General features: G+C 42.2%; 1 protein-coding gene across 1 annotated transcript in view; it reads right to left on the bottom strand.

The window, feature by feature from the left end:
* Positions 1-1,933: 1,933 nt before the first annotated feature.
* LOC108413016 overlaps positions 1,934-21,792 on the bottom strand; it is a 27,904-nt gene continuing 8,045 nt past the window's right edge. Inside the window, exons 2-5 of the mRNA XM_017685311.2 lie at positions 19,733-19,938; positions 13,588-13,699; positions 9,784-9,879; positions 1,934-6,788 (exon numbers count right to left, since the gene is read on the bottom strand). Of these exons, the coding sequence (XP_017540800.2) occupies positions 4,617-6,788; positions 9,784-9,879; positions 13,588-13,699; positions 19,733-19,938 (2,586 nt within the window). The 3' untranslated portion in view covers positions 1,934-4,616. The remainder of the gene's footprint in view (positions 6,789-9,783; positions 9,880-13,587; positions 13,700-19,732; positions 19,939-21,792) is intronic.

Here is a 21,792-nt window from a genome sequence, read left to right as displayed (position 1 = left end):
GAGGAGAAGGAGAAAGGGTAGAGGAGAAAAGAAAGAAAAGGAGAAAGGGTAGAGGAGGAGAAAAGAAAGAAAGGAGAAGGAGAAAGGGTAGAGAAGGAGGAAAGAAAGAAAGGAGAAGGAGAAAGGGTAGAGAAGGAAAGAAAGAAAGGAGAAGGAGAAAGGGTAGAGGAGGAGAAAAGAAAGAAAGGAGAAAGGGTAGAGAAGGAGGAAAGAAAGAAAGGAGAAGGAGAAAGGATAGAGAAGGAGAAAAGAAAGAAAGGAGAAGGAGAAAGGGAAGAGAAGGAGAAAAGAAAGAGAAGGAGAAAGGGTAGAGGAGGAGAAAAGAAAGAAAGGAGAAAGGGTAGAGAAGGAGAAAAGAAAGAAAGGAGAAGGAGAAAGGGAAGAGAAGGAGAAAAGAAAGAGAAGGAGAAAGGGTAGAGGAGGAGAAAAGAAAGAAAGGAGAAAGGGTAGAGAAGGAGAAAAGAAAGAAAGGAGAAGGAGAAAGGGTAGTGAAGGAAAGAAAGAAAGGAGAAGTGAAAGGGTAGTGAAGGAAAGAAAGAGGAGAAGGAGAAAGGGCAGAGGAGGAGAAAAGAACGAAAAGAAGGAGAAAGGGTAGAGGAGGAGAAAAGAAAGAAAAGAAGGAGAAAGGGTAGAGAAGGAGAAAAGAAAGAGGAGAAGGAGAAAGGGGAAGAAAAGAGATGGAGGGAAGGAGTAAAAGAGGAGTAAACACGTGTTGTTTGTTTGTTTGTTTTTGTTTTTATTTGTATTTGCGCGTGTGCCTCCAGTGGCTCGTGCACCACAGACAGGACCAGGCAGGTGCAGGAGAGAGAAAACAACTCATGTTTATCAAATAAGAACATTTACGGCTGAACAGGCTGAATTTCTCAGAGGACCAATCAGGTAACCGGACCCTGTAAACCCGGAGAGACGACCGTCCAATAAAACATTTCAGGGATGGTTCTCTCTGCGGTATCTGGGCAGATTCAGCCGGGCTGCTCTCTCATTGGTCAGGACTTCAGGAGCTGCACTGACGGCCTCACACGATAGACTAACTACCAGCATCATTAGGAAGTCACAGAGGAACTAGCCAATAATGCTCCCTCTGGAGGTTCTAGACACATCGCAGACCGTGAATATGAGTCGTAGTCTAAGCAGCGTTTTAGTTGTTAGGAATGTAAAACACCGGCCGCAGCTCTACGCTCTTAACAAAGATGGTTCTTCAAGGGTTCTTCAGTTAAGAAAATGGAAAAAGTGCTCAAAGACCCCTTTTCATGAGGAAAGCATGGTGCATGGTGAAATGGTTCTTGAGGTTAATGGAGAATGTGTATATGGTTCTATATGGCACCAAAAAGGGTTGTGCTACCGTTACTGTGTCAAATGTGTAACAATAGAAGAACCCTTTTTGGTCCTACATAGAACCCTTGGCAAAAACAAAAATCTATATAGAACCATTTACAACACATTCTTCATCGATCTGAAGAACCATTTCACCATGCAGAGAACCATTTAAGCATTAAAAGAGTTCTTTGAGCATTCATGGTTCTACATAGAACCATTTTCTTTACTGGAAGAACCCTTAAAGAGCCATCTAGGAGCTCTTTACGCACAGAGTCATTGTAAAACTAAATTAAATTGTTAAATTGTTATATAATAAATATTATTTATAGATTATTAACAAAGGTTATTAATAAATCTCACGTCCCTCAGCTCTGCTCCTGTTGGACAGGGTTAAGTTCTCCGGCTAACTGAGAAATCCTGCTGTATGAAAAACCTCCTGGTGGGGAACGAAACGTTTATTAAATAGTTTATTAAATGTTTATCATCTCCTGCTTATCAAATCAATATATTTAATGAACTGGAATGACGATTCGGCTCATGTACGATCAACACACACCCCATAACTAGAAACCCAAAACCAGCTTAATTTCTCAGTAAAATAATAACCCGTCGTGACTTTTTCTCTTAATTCCTTTTTTTTTTTTTTTTTTTTTGAAAAAAACTAAATTTCCACATGAGAACAACAAAAACAACACTGAGGTGGCGTGAAGCTCACTCTGTCTCAGATCCAGCGATGAAAGATTCTGTGGTTTTCTTTTCTTTTTTTACAAATAATAATTAAAAAATCATTTGTTTTCATGACATCGATTGTGAGCACAAGAAAAATAGTTGTAAATGTTTTCTACACAACTAACGGTTAATAATCTAAAATATTCCCAGCGCTCTGCTCTCAGTCCCACAAGCTCCGCTCCATTTGCCAAACGTTTACTAGTGTAGATGTGTTTTGATGTAAATGTGTGCATGTTTGTTTGTTTGTTTGTTTGTTTGTTTGCTTCCCAGAGAAATTCATTTATGAGTCAGAAGAATTATGATCGTCTCAGGTGATGGGCGGAGTCTCGGGATGGAAATGCCACGCCCCCGTTTTGTTCCTGTACCAAGTGGAAGACAATCAGATTATCTGACATCGTTTGTGCAAATTTGTCGGATTCTAAGCGAAAGAGTTTCGTCTGCGTCTGATTCGTTTTAAAGAAACATCACTCTGTACTACTGTTAGCACCAGCTAAGCTGATCGTCACCGGGGCCGCTCCGTTAAAGACGTTCTGGAGTCGACTCCGACTCGGAATCCGAGAATGGCAATCGGTGGATTCCAAGAGACGATTCCACACAGTGACTTTCTCCATTCTCAATTCCAAAAATCAAGGTATTATACGGGAATTTAACAGCAATAAAACGGATTGAAGGGAGGAGCGGACACATTATTCCAGCATCGGACCGGGATTGGGAAAACTGGGAGAATTCAGGGTGGGCTGGTGGGCTTATATGTGAAAATTCAAAGATTAGACCACTTCAGGGGGAGTAGCGCTGGTTTGACCCCTACATTTGACTGCAGACACACACTTGGACGTAGCGTTTCTAGTGGTGCGAGTTTATACTGTGTGCTAATCACTGAGAAGCCCCCAACCCGTCTGCTCATCTCTAATAGACAGCGTAACGTCACAATACGTTTATTTTCAGAGACCCCCAGAATTTAGATTTTGAGATATTCAGGGGGTCCAAGAGGGTAATTAGGGGTCCTCAGAGCCCCAGGACCCCCTGTATTTTGCTCTTTGGTGCTACTGTATAAACTCATGTGTATAAGCACAAAAATGCTAAAAATGATCAGATGAACTACACATGCTCCATGTTTACATTAAACCAGCCCCCAGCGTCTTCCACATTATCATGTAACTGCTGCACTTTTTAAGGTGGAACGGAAATTCCAATAAGAACCATTAGCTTCAAAAGATTAGTATCAAATTCAGAGTGCCAATAAAAAAGAGGATGAGGACATATCCGAGCAGGTGGACAGTGAGAAATGCTGACCTCAGACAGCACTAGGCTGTAATATCCTGAGTGTGATGATTATTTCACATTTAAGGTGAAAGCTTTTTGTTTTTATCAATAGTCAGCTACCTCGGTTATCTCCGTTATATTCAGACTGTACAGCACTGAACAGTGGAACTGCTGGTGGAACTGAAATTTAAACAGGAAACATCATCTTCAAATTCAGCGTGACCGTGAGTCTGAGGCCCACACGACTGGCGGCTCTACAGAGTTGAAACACCAATGTTTCGTTTTCATCCGTGAATTGAGTGAGGACGGACAGCAGCGGCAAAAAACAAGGTGGCACCAAGAAGACAAGAATGAAAAAGCTACTCAACGAGGAAGAGGACATATCCGAACAAGGGGGCAGTGGGAAATGCTGACCGTAACCTACTCAGCTGGCACTAGTTTGTCGTATACCGAGTGTCATGATTGTCACATTTAAGCAAAAGCTTTTGGTTTTATCGCTAGTGAGCCCTCTTGGTTACCTTGGTGTAACATATAAATAATAGTAGAAATAAGAAATGGTGGGCTAGTTTGGATCTTGTGATGCATCCCCGTCTCAAAACGAGTCCCCCCTGACCCTCGTTAGCAGGAACTGCATCAAAGATTTATTTGATTACGTTTCTGTGGTGATTTCTCTGTTTTCAGTGTTGAGCTTTGAGATTTTGAACTGCTTTGTGCACACAGCTCTGGAGAGGTGGCTAAATCCACCCTTTGTTTGAACAGCTTTTGTTTTTACTTTAAATATATGAACAACAAAATCTAATTCACGTTGCAAATTTTGGGTTTTGCTCACTCTGTACGCGTGTAAACCCGACCGTCACTGTGTGGAATCAGTTCCCAAACACTGGAGTCGAAACTCTTTTTTGGGGATTGACTCCCAACCCTACTCTTAGCGTAAACTGATTTCTGTGCTAACAGAAAGGTGCAGAATTCGCTGCGGAAAATAAAGATATTTCATATATCAGTGTAGCTCAGGTCCAACATTAACGCAGTGCAGTATTGCTTGAAGTGGTCGAATCGAAAATGCAGCGTTTTTTTGTCATAATAAAACTGAAAGTTGCTAGTTGTTACCAGTGCTGATCTGAACCAAGTCCAAGAAGAAACCTCTGGAAAAAAACAACAAACTACAGTGTCCCAGAAACATCTATCTACAGTAAACATCAAGAACAGGAGGTAGCCTCATGTGGTGAAGGCAGTATATCTCTCACACACACACACACACACACGCTGGTCAGAAACACACATGCAGTGCACACTCACACCGCGTGTTGCTATACAGTGGTGACGGTGAGCAGTGAGCTCGGTATCTGTAGAGCATCGTCGCTGACGCCGAGCCGGCTCCCGTGGGTCAACAGCTCCTCCACCGTGGTCCAGTCGTCCAGTAGCTTCCTGTTTCTGAGGCGGCTCAGCTTCCTCTGACTCAGCTCCAGAACTGCGCTGGCGCCCCCGGCCGCTGTGATGGCCGTGCCAGCGCCACTGCTGCTTCGCGCCTTTTTCTGCATCATGTGTTCGCGACGCTCTGTGCGGCTCCAGTAGCGGCCCGTCCGGATCTCGCTGTGACTTTCTTCATCCGTGCTCATGCCGCCACGTTCGTCCGCTAGCCTTAGTGCCCGGTCGCGGAGGAGCTGGTTCCGGACGGCCCGTGGGTTCGTAGCCCCAGCGGGTGCTTTCTGTGCCGATGTGGGCGACGTGGCAGTCACGTGGCCCTCGAGTGTGCTGTAGAGGCCGCCCGTGCTCTGCCGACTGGCTGGCTTGGGCCACGTGTCGTTGACTTCCTGTGATGGAGTGTGGCTCAGGGTGTGAAAGCGAGCTTCTCTTTCTCGCTCTCGGCTGCGCTCCTTCTCCCGACCAACAGGGGGTTCGCTCGCAAAGCTCCGGTCCTCCCGGAGACTGCTGGGTGATCTGTCCCCGTTGTCATGGCGACGGGGCTCGTGGGGCAGATGGGGCAGATCACAGTGGGGGTCTTCAAAGGAGCTGGTCAGGCTAGGCTGACTGATAGCGTGTTTTGGGCGCAGGCGGTGGCTGTGTTGGGCAGGGAGTGTGGCATGGGCAGGGAGGGTGTGGTGTGGATGGTGAGTGGCAGGGTGTGGGGCATGGTTAGCATGGTGTGTTGGATGGTTAGCCCGGTGTGTGGCATAGTTGGCAGGGTGCACTGGGTGGTTAGCATGATGAGTAGCATATTCTGCAGAGTGCACTGGGTGTTTAGCACGGTGTGTGGCTTGGTTGACATGGTGTGTGGCGTAGTCGGCAGAGTGTGCTGGATGGTTGACATGGTGTGTGGCGTAGTCGGCAGGGTGTGTTGGATGGTTGACATGGTGTGTGGCGTAGTCAGCAGGGTGTGTTGGATGGTTGGCATGGTGTGTGGCGTAGTCGGCAGGGTGTGTTGGATGGTTGGCATGGTGTGTGGCGTAGTCGGCAGGGTGTGTTGGATGGTTGGCATGGTGTGTGGCGTAGTCGGCAGGGTGTGTTGGATGGTTGGCATGGTGTGTGGCGTAGTCGGCAGGGTGTGTTGGATGGTTGGCATGGTGTGTGGCGTAGTCGGCAGGGTGCGCTGGATGGTTAACGTGGTGTGGAACTTGGTTAGCTTGGTTAGCATGGTGTGTAGCTTGGCTAGCATGGTGCGCTGGGTGGTTAGTGTAGTTTATGGCTTGGTTAGCATGGTGTGCTGGGCGGTTAGCATGGTGCGGCACATCCGTTTCAGATTCCTCGGGCAGCTCTTGCTGGATCCTGTGCCCGTAGTTTTGCAGGGTCATGCAGTAGTTTGGCGACGCTGGGTGACTTGCTCTCCTGCGGTGTTCCACGTGTGGCGGGCGATGATGCAGCGTTCTGCTTCTCCTCAGCGTTCCAGTAGAGGAGCTGTGGTGTGGTGGCATCCTCCTCTGGCTGGAGGGAGTGCTGCAGGTTGAGAGAGTGGCATGGGGTGTGAAAAGGGCACCACTGCTGGAGCTGTGCCGGTTCAAACAGGGGCGCTCCGTCTTCCGGAACTGCACTGAAGACACTCTAAACAAACCTCTTGGGTGCCCACCAACCCCACCAGGCACACAGACGTTCTGGGGCTGAACCGTTAGTGCTTCTGGGATGGCCTCCAGCTCACGGTGACCCTTCTGGCTGTCCCTGAGCTCCCCCTGGTGGTGTATGCGGGCATTGTAGAGGCGCATCCTCTTCTCCAGCAGCCGCTGGAACCGCAGGAACTCGCCGGTGCTAACACTGTAGAACCCGGAGTCACTCAACTCAGAAGATATGAACGACTCGGATGAAGGTGAGCCTCCTCCTCCTCCTCCTCCTCTGTGTGTGTGGCACTCCTCCAGACCCTCCTCTGTCTCCACACCTGAGAGCTCCCCCTGGTGGAAGCTGCCATCAGTCCAGCCTAACCCGCTGTCCAGCTCATGATGTAGAGGAAGATAACCCATTGTCTTTTCCAGCATGTAGTCCTCGTCCTCGGTCTGAAAATACATACACAATTTTAGGAAACATACATCGGAACTATGGAACTAGACCACTAGGGGGCCTTCGACCAGCACATATGTATTACAGACTGGCCAGTAAGCTAGAACTATTTAAAGGGTCAATATCATGGAAAAATATAACTTTCTTGCTCGTTCTTTAAGTAAAAGAGTTTAATGTTTTATGTAAACACTGTTGAGTTGCAAAACATACCATTCACTAGCCAGTCCATACTGTTCACCCATACGTCTATTCAGCCTACAGCAGTTTAGCCCCTCCCATTCAGCCTACAGTAGTTTAGCTCCACCCATTCATCCTACAGCAGTTTAGCCCCACCCATTCATCCTACAGCAGTTAAGCCCCACCCATTCATCCTACAGCAGTTTAGCCCCACCCATTCAGCTACAGCAGTTTGGCTCTGCTCATTCATACTGAAGTTATAAGGAGTGTTGTTTGTGTTTTTTGCTTTTTGAATGGATTTTTTTGAGGGCGAATCAGAGCAGAGCTCATTTACAGATGGCGGTCTTAAAGGCATAGTAACAATTACTTGGCTGTTTAATTGTAAAAGACAGAAATTAATTAAATATGAGCGTTTTTGTTCCATAAGCCCACAGAAGTTGACAGTATAAGCACAAGAACAGTGTGATCTTGTGTGTGAAATGTGGGCTCCTTAACGTCCAAAGTCTTCAAAATTGTGAATTGGGTTCTGTAATCAGCTACACAGAAGATAAGCTGATAATTATCACTTTATCAGGAGGGTTTTTTTGAGATCTGCATTCAGAGCTTCTCAGTGTTTCTCCCAAGATCCTCTGTCTGCAGCCCAGTTTGCTGATGGAGCTGAAGTCTTTTCGAGGAAAGATCTCTTCGCTCTCTAAAATGCTAAGTTTGCTGAATGATGAATATTTCCATCCTCAGAAAAAATCTGCTTTAGCTGAATTTAAATTATTCATCCGGAGCGGTCACATCCTGAATGTGAGCGTGTTAGACGGCGGCGTAATGCGGCCCGTTATTCGCAGCCCTGCTCTCAAAGCTTCATCTCAGCATCTCTCTGATTAGTATAATATGGTTGCTTAGCAACACAACTTATTTACATAACATTTGGTTCTGCAGCTGAACAGTGAGGGATGTGAAGGAGGCGTTGCGGCCGTCAGACACAATCAGACCAAATATTACCTCAATCTGACAAATCAAGTCAAATTTGTTAATTACTCTGTTTGGACACTGTGTTTATGTTTAAATGGTGACTTATTGCAGCCTGTTAGGAGCTCAGTTTGACAGCACATCCTTACTTAATATGTATATGGAAATAAAATCATGAATATTCGACTAATGTGCCTTAAATAAACCCACATCAGTAATAAAGCTCTAAATAGAAACTAGCGCAATCATTTCTGCCGTCAGCGCTTTGCGTTAAAGGAAAAATGCTGCCATTTCCTCACGATGAATCATTTAATCACAGGCACAAAACTGGCAGACGACGTTCAAGCCTTTTTTCTGCCATGGTTACCAGCAGCCAATCAGAATTCACCATACAAAACTTATTTTGTAAACTCTCATAGCACCTGGAACTGATTCTGCTCTCACCTGTACCACTCTGCTCTCACCTGTGCCACTCAGCTCTCACCTGTAATGCTCTGCTCTCACCTGTACCACTCTGCTCTCACCTGTACCACTCAGCTCTCACCTGTAACGATCTGCTCTCACCTGTAACGATCTGCTCTCACCTGTAACGATCTGCTCTCACCTGTACCACTTTGCTCTCACCTGTACCACTCAGCTCTCACCTGTACCACTCAGCTCTCACCTGTAACGGTCTGCTCTCACCTGTACCACTCTGCTCTCACCTGTACCACTCTGCTCTCCCTGTACCACTCTGCTCTCACCTGTACCACTCTGCTCTCACCTGTACCACTCAGCTCTCACCTGTAACGGTCTGCTCTCACCTGTACCACTCTGCTCTCACCTGTACCACTCTGCTCTCCCTGTACCACTCTGCTCTCACCTGTAACGGTCTGCTCTCACCTGTAACGGTCTGCTCTCCCCGTACCACTCTGCTCTCACCTGTAACGATCTGCTGTCACCTGTACCACTCTGCTCTCACTTGTACCACTCTGCTCTCACCTGTAACGGTCTGCTCTCACCTGTGCCACTTTGCTCTCACCTGTACCACTCTGCTCTCACCTGTAACGGTCTGCTCTCACCTGTAACGGTCTGCTCTCCCCGTACCACTCTGCTCTCACCTGTAACGATCTGCTGTCACCTGTACCACTCTGCTCTCACCTGTAATGCTCTGCTCTCCCTGTGCCACTTTGCTCTCACCTGTACCACTCTGCTCTCATCTGTACCACTCTGCTCTCACCTGTACCACTCTGCTCTCCCTGTACCACTCTGCTCTCACCTGTACCTCTCTGCTCTCACCTGTACCACTCTGCTCTCACCTGTACCACTCTGCTCTCCCTGTACCACTCTGCTCCCACCTGTACCACTCTGCTCTCACCTGTAACGGTCTGCTCTCACCTGTACCACTCTGCTCTCACCTGTAACGGTCTGCTCTCACCTGTACCACTCTGCTCTCACCTGTAATGGTCTGCTCTCACCTGTACCACTCTGCTCTCACCTGTAACGGTCTGCTCTCCCTGTACCACTCTGCTCTCACCTGTAACGGTCTGCTCTCCCTGTACCACTCTGCTCTCACCTGTAACGGTCTGCTCTCCCTGTACCACTCTGCTCTCACCTGTAATGGTCTGCTCTCACCTGTACCACTCTGCTCTCACCTGTACCACTCTGCTCTCACCTGTAATGGTCTGCTCTCACCTGTACCACTCTGCTCTCACCTGTACCACTCTGCTCTCACCTGTAATGGTCTGCTCTCACCTGTACCACTCTGCTCTCACCTGTACCACTCTGCTCTCACCTGTTACGGTCAGCTCTTCCTATACCCCAATGCTTCAGTGCTGTTGCACACTGCCCTCACCTGTACTCTGGTTCACTCACCTGACTCTGGAAGCTACTGGGTTCCTCCAGGTTGGTGTTGCAGCAGCCAATGAGACAACTCTGTCCCGGCGGCCCTCTGGCCGACAGCTCAGGGTCCTGAGAAAGAACAACAGGAAGATGTGACACGTTTTAATATCTATATTAATATTTACAACATCAAACATGCTAAAAGTGATCGAATCCTGCTGGAACAGAAACAACTAATTTCCGATTGGTATCGATGGGAAACACGGTTGTTTATGAGGCTAAGTGCTGGCTAGCTGCTAGATGTTTTTAAAGCTTACTGGGCAGTTTTATTTGAAGCATTAGTGAAATGTATCGACGTACTTCACCGTCAGGCCTAATGTTTTGTTTCCCATAGGTGTGTTTTGTTTATAGCACCACTTTAAAAATCACCTTCACACCTATACATTGTGCAAACAAGTCTGTGATTGGTTGCTTTGTGTGTCAGTCAAATGGCCTTAAAAGGCGGGTCTTAAATGCCACTCCACGGCATCACTCGGAATCTCCTAAAGACACAGCGCAGAGACTGGCTGCACTTCATGGAATGAATCAGCGAGAATGCTGATAACCATTAAGCTCAAATTCATATTCGCCCTCTTCTCATATGTATTTAATGAAATCCCCACTGCTGGTCCTCCCTTGGACCACCCAGGTTACTGTCCTGCATAGAATTAACAACCATTTGTCTCTGTGTCCGCACACTGTGGAATTAGACCTCGGCATTTAACGCATTCGTGCAGTGAAAGACCCACATACCTGCACTAGTGAACACACACACTAGGGGGCACACTTGCCCAGAGCAGTGGGGGTTAGGTGTCTTGCTCAACGGCATTTCAGTCTGTCAGACTGTCAGCCGAGGGGATCGAACTGGCAACCTTCCGGTCACAGGGCTGGTTCCCTGACCTCCAGCCCACGACTGCCCCTGCATACAAGCTCTAACTAGTCTTAATCACCTCAAACTGCTTTAAAATTCACTGACTTTTATTTTTTAGTAAGACAAATGTTACAAACAAAAATAATGACTAGGCCTGATCTGAAATACTTCATTGTGCTGGATTAAAATTATTTACTACAGTAACTCACAAAATATAACTAAAGAAGAAAAAGTGTGAGTTAAAAGTGACAAGGCCGTCCAGAAACGCTGAGAAAAACATCAGCGGACCACCAGCTCTGCCATCACTGCGTTTCCCACCAGCCTCCAGTCCTCTTGCCACCTCGGATAAAACTACCAACATTACTTATCACACTCAGCACACGTCAAAGAACAGTATCCTGTCAAACAAAATGAACTTAAATCTAGTTGATGTATCTGATAATTCTTATTTTGATGTTGCCGTAAACGTATAAGATTATTTGACTTATGTCTTGATGTGTTTTATGCGTATAAGGAGGCTGTAATAAAGCAGATGATCACACTGTTGTTTGTTTCAAGCACATTTCATACAGCAGGCAAAATGATCCCCTCATAAAATGAGATGATTTGACTCATTAAATTACTTAAAGAAGTAAAATCTAGAAATAAGTTAAATAATATAATGATTAGCTTACAGCTTACAGTCTGAACACACGACATATTATATAAATATGACCTGAGAGGAAGAGCTAGACGAGGCTAACGCTAGCTGACTGACAGACGGTTGGCATTTGTGTGTTTATATGAAGCCATCAAATGCATCTGAACACCTGGTAAACCATTAGAGTCCTTTACACTGTGATATCAGCCCATCAGGAAAACACAGAGTCCCATTAGAAACCAACAGACACCAGGAGGAACCAGCAGAACCTTTAATGGTCTCAGTAGCCTCTTGTGCGCTGTAGAGCCGAATGGTTCTCACTCCAGAGACCGGTTACGGTTTCTTCACCCATCTGCTATGTTGCTTACGCAGAACCAGAAAATACTCAAGAAAAGCCACACAAAAGAGTTGCTAAGCAACAGCTAACAGGCAACAGGCTAAACGCTGCTGAACGCGGTTTACTCTGGCTGTCGCTCCAACACCAGTCACTCCATTCTGTGCTCCTGGAGTTTTAATCCTCTAAACGGTTGTGATTTGAGCATCAGTTAGCTTAGCTGGAACCGAGCCTGCATCGCAGTGGAACCTCAGACTGAACTGAGCCTGTACTGTTAGTGTAGGCTACCAGATGAGCTAACCAGGCTAGAGGAGCCAGCTAGTATCAGCCTAGCGAGGAGGACAGAGACACAAACACCACAGAGCAGATCTAACGTCGCCTTTCGGTCACTCCAACACCAGCCGCCCGGCTTCGTTCCTCAGATTTGAGTCGTTATCATCTAAACGTGCATCAGTGTCGCTTCTGTTAGTCAGAATCGAACCTGTTCTGTGGTGCGCAGAGCTGTTAGCATGCAGGCTAAGCTAATGAGGACCCCATTCACACCTGACGTGCAGAGCGACAGTCAACACATCGATCAGAAGGTGGGAGTGTAGTGCTCAGGGTTACCACCGTGTCAAGCCAAAACCGGACACCGTGTCAGTATAGAAGCCAAAAGAATGTCAGACATCGTTTTATGATACTTTTGAGAAGAGTTCATGGTGGAGGGAGACATGCAGGGCGCTGTGCGGCAAAATAGTCCCCAAAGAAAACTCATTATTCCAGATTTTCCACTGTTTTCCATCATCAGCATTCCATATAAGCTCAGAAGACTCGTGTAGGTTCTCTGGTGGTTCTGGATGGTAAATAAAGTGTCTATATCTGTGTTGTAGTCATGGCGACGCATGGTTCCCATCACCACCACTGTAAAGACGTCTGAACCGTTTCACACCATTTTTTCAAATCAGTGGAAATTTGAAGCCTGAATTTTGTATTTTAGTCCATGTTTGTAGGTAACAGGGAGTCATACAGTGTCAGACACCACAGAATCAAGACTATTAGAGACTCTGAACACCTCCACATTGTTTGTGGCCTCTACACTAGTCTCAAAGCTCCAGTGCTGAAACTAAAGAACTAGCACAACGAATCTAACACACACACGTTGGAGTTAATTATGTAAATGTGTGTGTGTGTTTTTAATTGACTCTCGGCTCTTTGCCATAAGCCGGATGTCAGCGGGACAAAACATCCAGCTTCAGCATGGCTGACCTGTTTATTCCATTTAGAACGTGAGCTCAGTCAGCTTCATTACAGCACACACACACACACACACACACACACACACACACACACACACACACACACACACACACACACACACACACACACACTGTCTGTGCTCCACATAACCCAACCCTCACCTCACCCTCAACCTTTGGTATACTTTTATCCTGGGCACATTTAACCCTATGGAACCGAACGTCCAGTCTGAAAATTTGGTGATGGCTCCTTAAACTGCATGTCTATGTTGTCCAGGGTGAAAAGCTTCAGCATGCAGTCGTTTTCATTGAGGAAATGTAAGCATGATGTGAAACCATTTCCTACCTTTCATTTCATTACTACTCACCAGATATTCAAGTAGGTTTGCATTTTTTAATATTTTAGTAATGTTGCAAAAATTCAATTGGACCAAGAACAGAGCCCTGTGGAACTCCATCAAAGTAACTCTGACTGCTCCCACACAATGTGCTCTATCCATCAGTCTGAAACTAAAATATACCATAAAATAAAATTTACTATAACCTAAGGCCTGTGCAGTAAGCGAAACTGGTCCACTTTGTCAATCTTCAATAGTAAAATCTGTAATCGAGTTGCTAAATGATTAAAATGTGCAGTGAAAAATGCTTTTTCAACACATGGGCTTATTTGGTCCCCACAAAAAAACATATGCAAACATACACTCTAAAGTGCACCTACATGGCATGGAATAGCGCGCATGTCCTCCAGGTCCCGCGGAGCGTTGGGTAGGTAATCATATCTGCCTCCGTCTCCATGGTCACCAGGCAGGGTCACGTGACTGTAGTAGGGCCTGAAGGAAGAATACACACCAGCCAATCAGACTCCTTCATTCCAGCACACTGGCACAGCTGTGCAGGAGTGTTATCTCTCAGCAGGAGCCACTGGCTCTAAACACACACTGTGGGTGAGACGTTACCTGCCAGACCTGTAATACAGTGAAATGTGGCCTGAGCAAAAGATGTAGCACATTTCACACTTTATTTTATTTTTTCCAGGATGTTAAATGCACATAGAAATTGCGTTTTGCAGGAGAATGTCAGAGAATGTGTTCGTCTTCATTTAGGAAATGAATGAAACATGACCTCCTTGAGGAAGTCCAGTACTTACAGTGACCACCGGCTTTATCTAATCAATGTGCTTCATTAAATTAATCCAGCTGCTGCTGCTGGAACTGAACGAATCCAAGTGATCACAGGAGAACAGAGAGAACCCAGTAACCTGACCTGTGATCCTCTAACCTACATGTTCATAACTTTACTGAAAACAACATGTTCTGACTACTAACCGCTGTGTTTGACGTTATGTAGCATTTTTACTGTATTTATGATTATTTACATTTATTCTAATGTTACATAATCTTTTAATGTATTCATGTTTATGCTGATGCCACACAGTGTTTATAATATATTTATAATAATAGGCGTTTATTCTGATGTTCTACAGTGTTTTTACTGTATTTATGGTTATGGGTGTTTATTCTGATGTTCTACAGTGTTTTTACTGTATTTATGGTTATGGGTGTTTATTCTGATGTTATAGTGTTTTTACTGTATTTATGGTTATGGGCGTTTATTCTGATGTTCTGCAGTGTTTTTACTGTATTTATGGTTATGGGTGTTTATTCTGATGTTATAGTGTTTTTACTGTATTTATGGTTATGGGCGTTTATTCTGATGTTCTACAGTGTTTTTACTGTATTTATGGTTATGGGCGTTTATTCTGATGTTCTACAGTGTTTTTACTGTATTTATGGTTATGGGCGTTTATTCTGATGTTCTACAGTGTTTTTTACTGTATTTATGGTTATGGGCGTTTATTCTGATGTTATAGTGTTTTTACTCTATTTATGGTTATGGGCGTTTATTCTGATGTTCTACAGTGTTTTTACTGTATTTATGGTTATGGGCGTTTATTCTGATGTTCTACAGTGTTTTTACTGTATTTATGGTTATGGGCGTTTATTCTGATGTTCTACAGTGTTTTTACTGTATTTATGGTTATGGGCGTTTATTCTGATGTTATAGTGTTTTTACTGTATTTATGGTTATGGGTGTTTATTCTGATGTTCTGCAGTGTTTTTACTGTATTTATGGTTATGGGTGTTTATTCTGATGTTCTACAGTGTTTTTACTGTATTTATGGTTATGGTTGTTTATTCTGATGTTCTACAGTGTTTTTACTGTATTTATGGTTATGGGCGTTTATTCTGATGTTATAGTGTTTTTACTGTATTTATGGTTATGGGTGTTTATTCTGATGTTATACAGAGTTTTTACTGTATTTATGGTTATGGGTGTTTATTCTGATGTTCTACAGTGTTTTTACTGTATTTATGGTTATGGGTGTTTATTCTGATGTTATACAGTGTTTTTACTGTATTTATGGTTATGGGCGTTTATTCTGATGTTATAGTGTTTTTACTGTATTTATGGTTATGGGTGTTTATTCTGATGTTATACAGTGTTTTTACTGTATTTATGGTTATGGGCGTTTATTCTGATGTTCTACAGTGTTTTTACTGTATTTATGGTTATGGGCGTTTATTCTGATGTTATAGTGTTTTTACTGTATTTATGGTTATGGGCGTTTATTCTGATGTTCTACAGTGTTTTTACTGTATTTATGGTTATGGGCGTTTATTCTGATGTTCTACAGTGTTTTTACTGTATTTATGGTTATGGGCGTTTATTCTGATGTTATACAGTGTTTTTACTGTATTTATGGTTATGGGCGTTTATTCTGATGTTCTACAGTGTTTTTACTGTATTTATGGTTATGGGCGTTTATTCTGATGTTCTACAGTGTTTTTACTGTATTTATGGTTATGGGCGTTTATTCTGATGTTCTACAGTGTTTTTACTGTATTTATGGTTATGGGCGTTTATTCTGATGTTATAGTGTTTTTACTGTATTTATGGTTATGGGTGTTTATTCTGATGTTCTACAGTGTTTTTACTGTATTTATGGTTATGGGCGTTTATTCTGATGTTCTACAGTGTTTTTACTGTATTTATGGTTATGGGCGTTTATTCTGATGTTCTACAGTGTTTTTACTGTATTTATGGTTATGGGTGTTTATTCTGATGTTCTATAGTGTTTTTACTGTATTTATGGTTATGGGCGTTTATTCTGATGTTATAGTGTTTTTACTGTATTTATGGTTATGGGTGTTTATTCTGATGTTCTACAGTGTTTTTACTGTATTTATGGTTATGGGCGTTTATTCTGATGTTATAGTGTTTTTACTGTATTTATGGTTATGGGCGTTTATTCTGATGTTACAGTGTTTTTACTGTATTTATGGTTATGGGTGTTTATTCTGATGTTCTACATTGTTTTTACTGTATTTATGGTTATGGGTGTTTATTCTGATGTTCTACAGTGTTTTTACTGTATTTATGGTTATGGGCGTTTATTCTGATGTTCTACAGTGTTTATACTGTATTTATGGTTATGGGCGTTTATTCTGATGTTACAGTGTTTTTACTGTATTTATGGTTATGGGCGTTTATTCTGATGTTCTACAGTGTTTTTACTGTATTTATGGTTATGGGCGTTTATTCTGATGTTATAGTGTTTTTACTGTATTAATGGTTATGGGCGTTTATTCTGATGTTATACAGTGTTTTTACTGTATTTATGGTTATGGGTGTTTATTCTGATGTTCTATAGTGTTTTTACTATATTTATGGTTATGGGCGTTTATTCTGATGTTCTACAGTGTTTTTACTGTATTTATGGTTATGGGCGTTTATTCTGATGTTCTACAGTGTTTTTACTGTATTGATGGTTATGGGCGTTTATTCTGATGTTATAGTGTTTTTACTGTATTTATGGTTATGGGCGTTTATTCTGATGTTCTACAGTGTTTTTACTGTATTTATGGTTATGGGTGTTTATTCTGATGTTCTACAGTGTTTTTACTGTATTTATGGTTATGGGTGTTTATTCTGATGTTCTACAGTGTTTTTACTGTATTTATGGTTATGGGCGTTTATTCTGATGTTACAGTGTTTTTACTGTATTTATGGTTATGGGTGTTTATTCTGATGTTCTACAGTGTTTTTACTGTATTTATGGTTATGGGTGTTTATTCTGATGTTATAGTGTTTTTACTTTATTTATGGTTATGGGCGTTTATTCTGATGTTATACAGTGTTTTTACTGTATTTATGGTTATGGGCATTTATTCTGATGTTCTACAGTGTTTTTACTGTATTGATGGTTATGGGCGTTTATTCTGATGTTCTACATTGTTTTTACTGTATTTATGGTTATGGGCGTTTATTCTGATGTTATAGTGTTTTTACTGTATTTATGGTTATGGGCGTTTATTCTGATGTTCTACAGTGTTTATACTGTATTTATGGTTATGGGCGTTTATTCTGATGTTACAGTGTTTTTACTGTATTTATGGTTATGGGCGTTTATTCTGATGTTCTACAGTGTTTTTACTGTATTTATGGTTATGGGCATTTATTCTGATGTTATAGTGTTTTTACTGTATTTATGGTTATGGGCGTTTATTCTGATGTTCTACAGTGTTTTTACTGTATTGATGGTTATGGGCGTTTATTCTGATGTTCTACAGTGTTTATACTGTATTTATGGTTATGGGCGTTTATTCTGATGTTATAGTGTTTTTACTGTATTTATGGTTATGGGCATTTATTCTGATGTTCTACAGTGTTTTTACTGTATTTATGGTTATGGGCGTTTATTCTGATGTTCTACAGTGTTTTTACTGTATTTATGGTTATGGGTGTTTATTCTGATGTTCTACAGTGTTTTTACTGTATTTATGGTTATGGGCGTTTATTCTGATGTTATAGTGTTTTTACTATATTTATGGTTATGGGCGTTTATTCTGATGTTATAGTGTTTTTGCTGTATTTATGGTTATGGGCGTTTATTCTGATGTTATAGTGTTTTTACTGTATTTATGGTTATGGGTGTTTATTCTGATGTTCTATAGTGTTTTTACTGTATTTATGGTTATGGGCGTTTATTCTGATGTTATAGTGTTTTTACTGTATTTATGGTTATGGGTGTTTATTCTGATGTTATAGTGTTTTTACTGTATTTATGGTTATGGGCATTTATTCTGATGTTCTGCAGTGTTTTTACTGTATTTATGGTTATGGGTGTTTATTCTGATGTTCTACAGTGTTTTTACTGTATTTATGGTTATGGGTGTTTATTCTGATGTTCTACAGTGTTTTTACTGTATTTATGGTTATGGGCGTTTATTCTGATGTTATAGTGTTTTTACTGTATTTATGGTTATGGGTGTTTATTCTGATGTTCTGCAGTGTTTTTACTGTATTTATGGTTATGGGTGTTTATTCTGATGTTCTACAGTGTTTTTACTATATTCATGGTTATGGGCGTTTATTCTGATGTTCTACAGTGTTTTTACTGTATTTATGGTTATGGGCGTTTATTCTGATGTTATAGTGTTTTTACTGTATTTATGGTTATGGGCGTTTATTCTGATGTTCTACAGTGTTTTTACTGTATTTATGGTTATGGGCGTTTATTCTGATGTTCTAGTGTTTTTACTGTATTTATGGTTATGGGTGTTTATTCTGATGTTACAGTGTTTTTACTGTATTTATGGTTATGGGCGTTTATTCTGATGTTATAGTGTTTTTACTGTATTTATGGTTATGGGTGTTTATTCTGATGTTCTGCCGTGTTTTTACTGTATTTATGGTTATGGGTGTTTATTCTGATGTTCTACAGTGTTTTTACTGTATTTATGGTTATGGGCGTTTATTCTGATGTTCTACAGTGTTTTTACTGTATTTATGGTTATGGGCGTTTATTCTGATGTTCTACAGTGTTTTTACTGTATTTATGGTTATGGGCGTTTATTCTGATGTTCTACAGTGTTTTTACTGTATTTATGGTTATGGGTGTTTATTCTGATGTTCTACAGTGTTTTTACTGTATTTATGGTTATGGGCGTTTATTCTGATGTTATAGTGTTTATACAAGCTGTTATATACAGAAAGACTTCTTCTCAATGCTGTATAATGGGTGGTCAGGCCTGTGTGGTGTGTTGCTCTCCCTAATGTGCGTTGGCTGCGTCGTACACTCGCAGCGCTGTTTCGTGTAAGTAATAGACATCTGACCTCATTTCTGTCCGAGAATAAGAGAGTCTGAGAGTCTGAAATACTCCACTGTTCCTGAAGCAGCACTACAGCCTACAGCACTCACACTGTACACATCCTGCTGACCCACTACAGATTACTGTAAGTAAGAGGAATTCCACCCAACTTTCAGAATTCCCACATAATTCAGTGTGTGACAGATTCGGTCTGAACTGGTTCAGACGTCTTTACAGTGGTGGTGATGGGAACCAGGCGTCGCCATGACTACAACACAGATATAGACACTTTATTTACCATCCAGAACCACCAGAGAACCTACACGAGTCTTCTGAGCTTATATGGAATGTTGATGATGGAAAACAGTGGAAAATCTGGAATAATGAGTTTTCTTTGGGGACTATTTTGCCGCACAGCGCCCTGCATGTCTCCCTCCACCATGAATGGAGTTGAAGTTCTCTAAACTCTCATAAAACAGCGTCTCAGTCATCAGGCAGTGAATTCAGAACCAGTTCATGTAGGAACTTTCTGTAGGAGCTTTTAGAGGGACGTCTGGTTCCTATCACCACCACTGTGAGCGGTTGTGACTCGATTAGTTTATCTAGAACAGAGCGTTTCACACCAAACCGCTCAGAACTGCTCTGTTTACATCTGAACCGGTTAATTATGAAGAAAAGATCGAGACATTATGACCGAAAGGAAGGTGGTACCTGTCGGAGTACGGTCCGTGTGTTATGGCGAGGGTATGTAAGGTGTCCCATGGCCGCTCTGTTTGTGTACTGCAGTCTGATGTTCTGTGGAATTGCAGGTTCTGCCCCCTCCGCCCCTCTATCTGCAGCGTGATTGGCTGCTCGTAGCTGGCCAGAATTCTTAGAGCCTCTCTCTTCCGTATGTGGCTCAGGTCCCGAGTATTCACCTAAAAACAAACACACACATTTACAATGAGTTATTCATTATAGGATTTTATATATACAGGTAATCAAATATCATATCATATCTTCACAATGTAGAACCCTTCCAGATCTTCAGAGAAGGCCTAATGATTACTGTGAAATCCAAAATTGCATGTTTTTAATTTGATTTCATGTTTTGAAGAGAAATAAATACTCTTTTTTCACCATAAAGTTTTAGTTAGAAACAAAAAAAAAACCTTAAAATGCCCAACAGAAAACGACCCAGTCAAGATGATTCTCTCTGTGGTATCTAGATCAGACTGAGCAAGCTGTACAATTGGTTAAAACCTTGGGAGCAGAACTGAAGTTCTTACATGTTAGATTAACTGCCAACATAATTAGTAAACAACCACATTCTGATTTACAATGTAGGAAAAAGTCATAGTCTAAGCAGTGCTTTAGTTAGTTGTTAGGAAAGGAAAACAGCGGTGGCAGCTCTATGCCAGGACATTTCTGGGTGATTACTTCTCCAAAAGTAGAGACAATATCAGCAATATAATGTGAATAAAATTGGACCCAGTACTGAGCCCTGTGGAACTCCAAAAGTCACTATAAAACTGATATAACTCATACAAACTCAAATATATGTTGTCTGCTTCAAATAAAACACATTCAAGGACATTTAAAAGCTTGAAATGTTCGTGTTTATTTTAGAAAAGCCACAAAAGTGTTCGCCAGATTTAGCTTTGCTAAATACTTTTCAAGTTCCATAGGGGTGCTAGCAGAAATGAACACTATCTGGATGGTTTTTACTCGGCTTTCTCTCAGATTTTTGACATTTATGTCCTGAAGTTTAGGCCTGGCTATAACAGTCATGATTCAACAAGGATTATGTAGTAAACATCCAGAGATGATAAGATTAATATCTGGAATACAGCTTGCGATTAAACAAAAATGGTGCAAACTGCCCTTGAGTTGTCGTTGATGGCCAGCCTGGCGTTCCTGAGCGTGAGTTCACAGTCCCGTGACAAATCTCAGCACAATGGGTCTAGAGGCTTAATACTTTCATATACAGTGTTCCAGTAATTACTGGAGATTAAAAAGCTTCCACTGAGCTTCGTTCTACTGTCGAATGAAGATCAAGACCTATTTCTGTAGAAAAATCCCAGTCTGGGTCCGGAGTGCTTTAATCAGCTTCTCTGCAAATAAGTGAACCCAGTTTGTTTTTTCAGGCCAAATGAACAGGCACGTTCAGCTGATCTGTAAATAATCACGCTATATTGTGAAGAACAGCAGACATTAAACGCCATGACGTTTAAAAAAAGGCCTTCTACATCTGAAATAGCCTGAATGAAAGTGGCCACATGGGCATGAAGAAAGCATATCGTACTAATGTTGCTACAAGTTTGTTAATACAACACATTAAAAAACAAACACGTGCTGTACTGAAAAAATAGAAGGAAAAACAGGAAAAGCCATTCAGTGACAACTTCCATTAGGTTCCTGTAACATAAAACCACAAACTCTCGGCCCATCTATGCACCTCACTCGCATTTCTGAACGTTTTTGACATAAGCTGGAAAACAGCTTGCCAAGTGAATCTGTGGTGATTTCCAAATGGTGGCACATCATGGCTAAGCTTTAGCAGGAATGTCATCTGTTTCTTTGAGATTTCAGAAAGCCAGTATGCTGTAACCAGATCCCAGATTTACTCATTATTAACCACTAATCATATCAACATTTCTAGCTGAACTGCTTCTTGAAATGTAGAGGTAATATCAGTAAAATAATGTAAATGAAACTGGACCTAGTACTGAGCCCTGTGGAACTCCATCCATAGAAACAAGGCTGCAGTCTCAATGTTCTCTCTCCATAAG

The sequence above is a fragment of the Pygocentrus nattereri genome, chromosome 21 (assembly GCF_015220715.1).
Source record: "Pygocentrus nattereri isolate fPygNat1 chromosome 21, fPygNat1.pri, whole genome shotgun sequence".
Lineage (NCBI taxonomy): Eukaryota > Metazoa > Chordata > Actinopteri > Characiformes > Serrasalmidae > Pygocentrus > Pygocentrus nattereri.
This window is presented reverse-complemented; position numbering and strand designations above follow the sequence as displayed.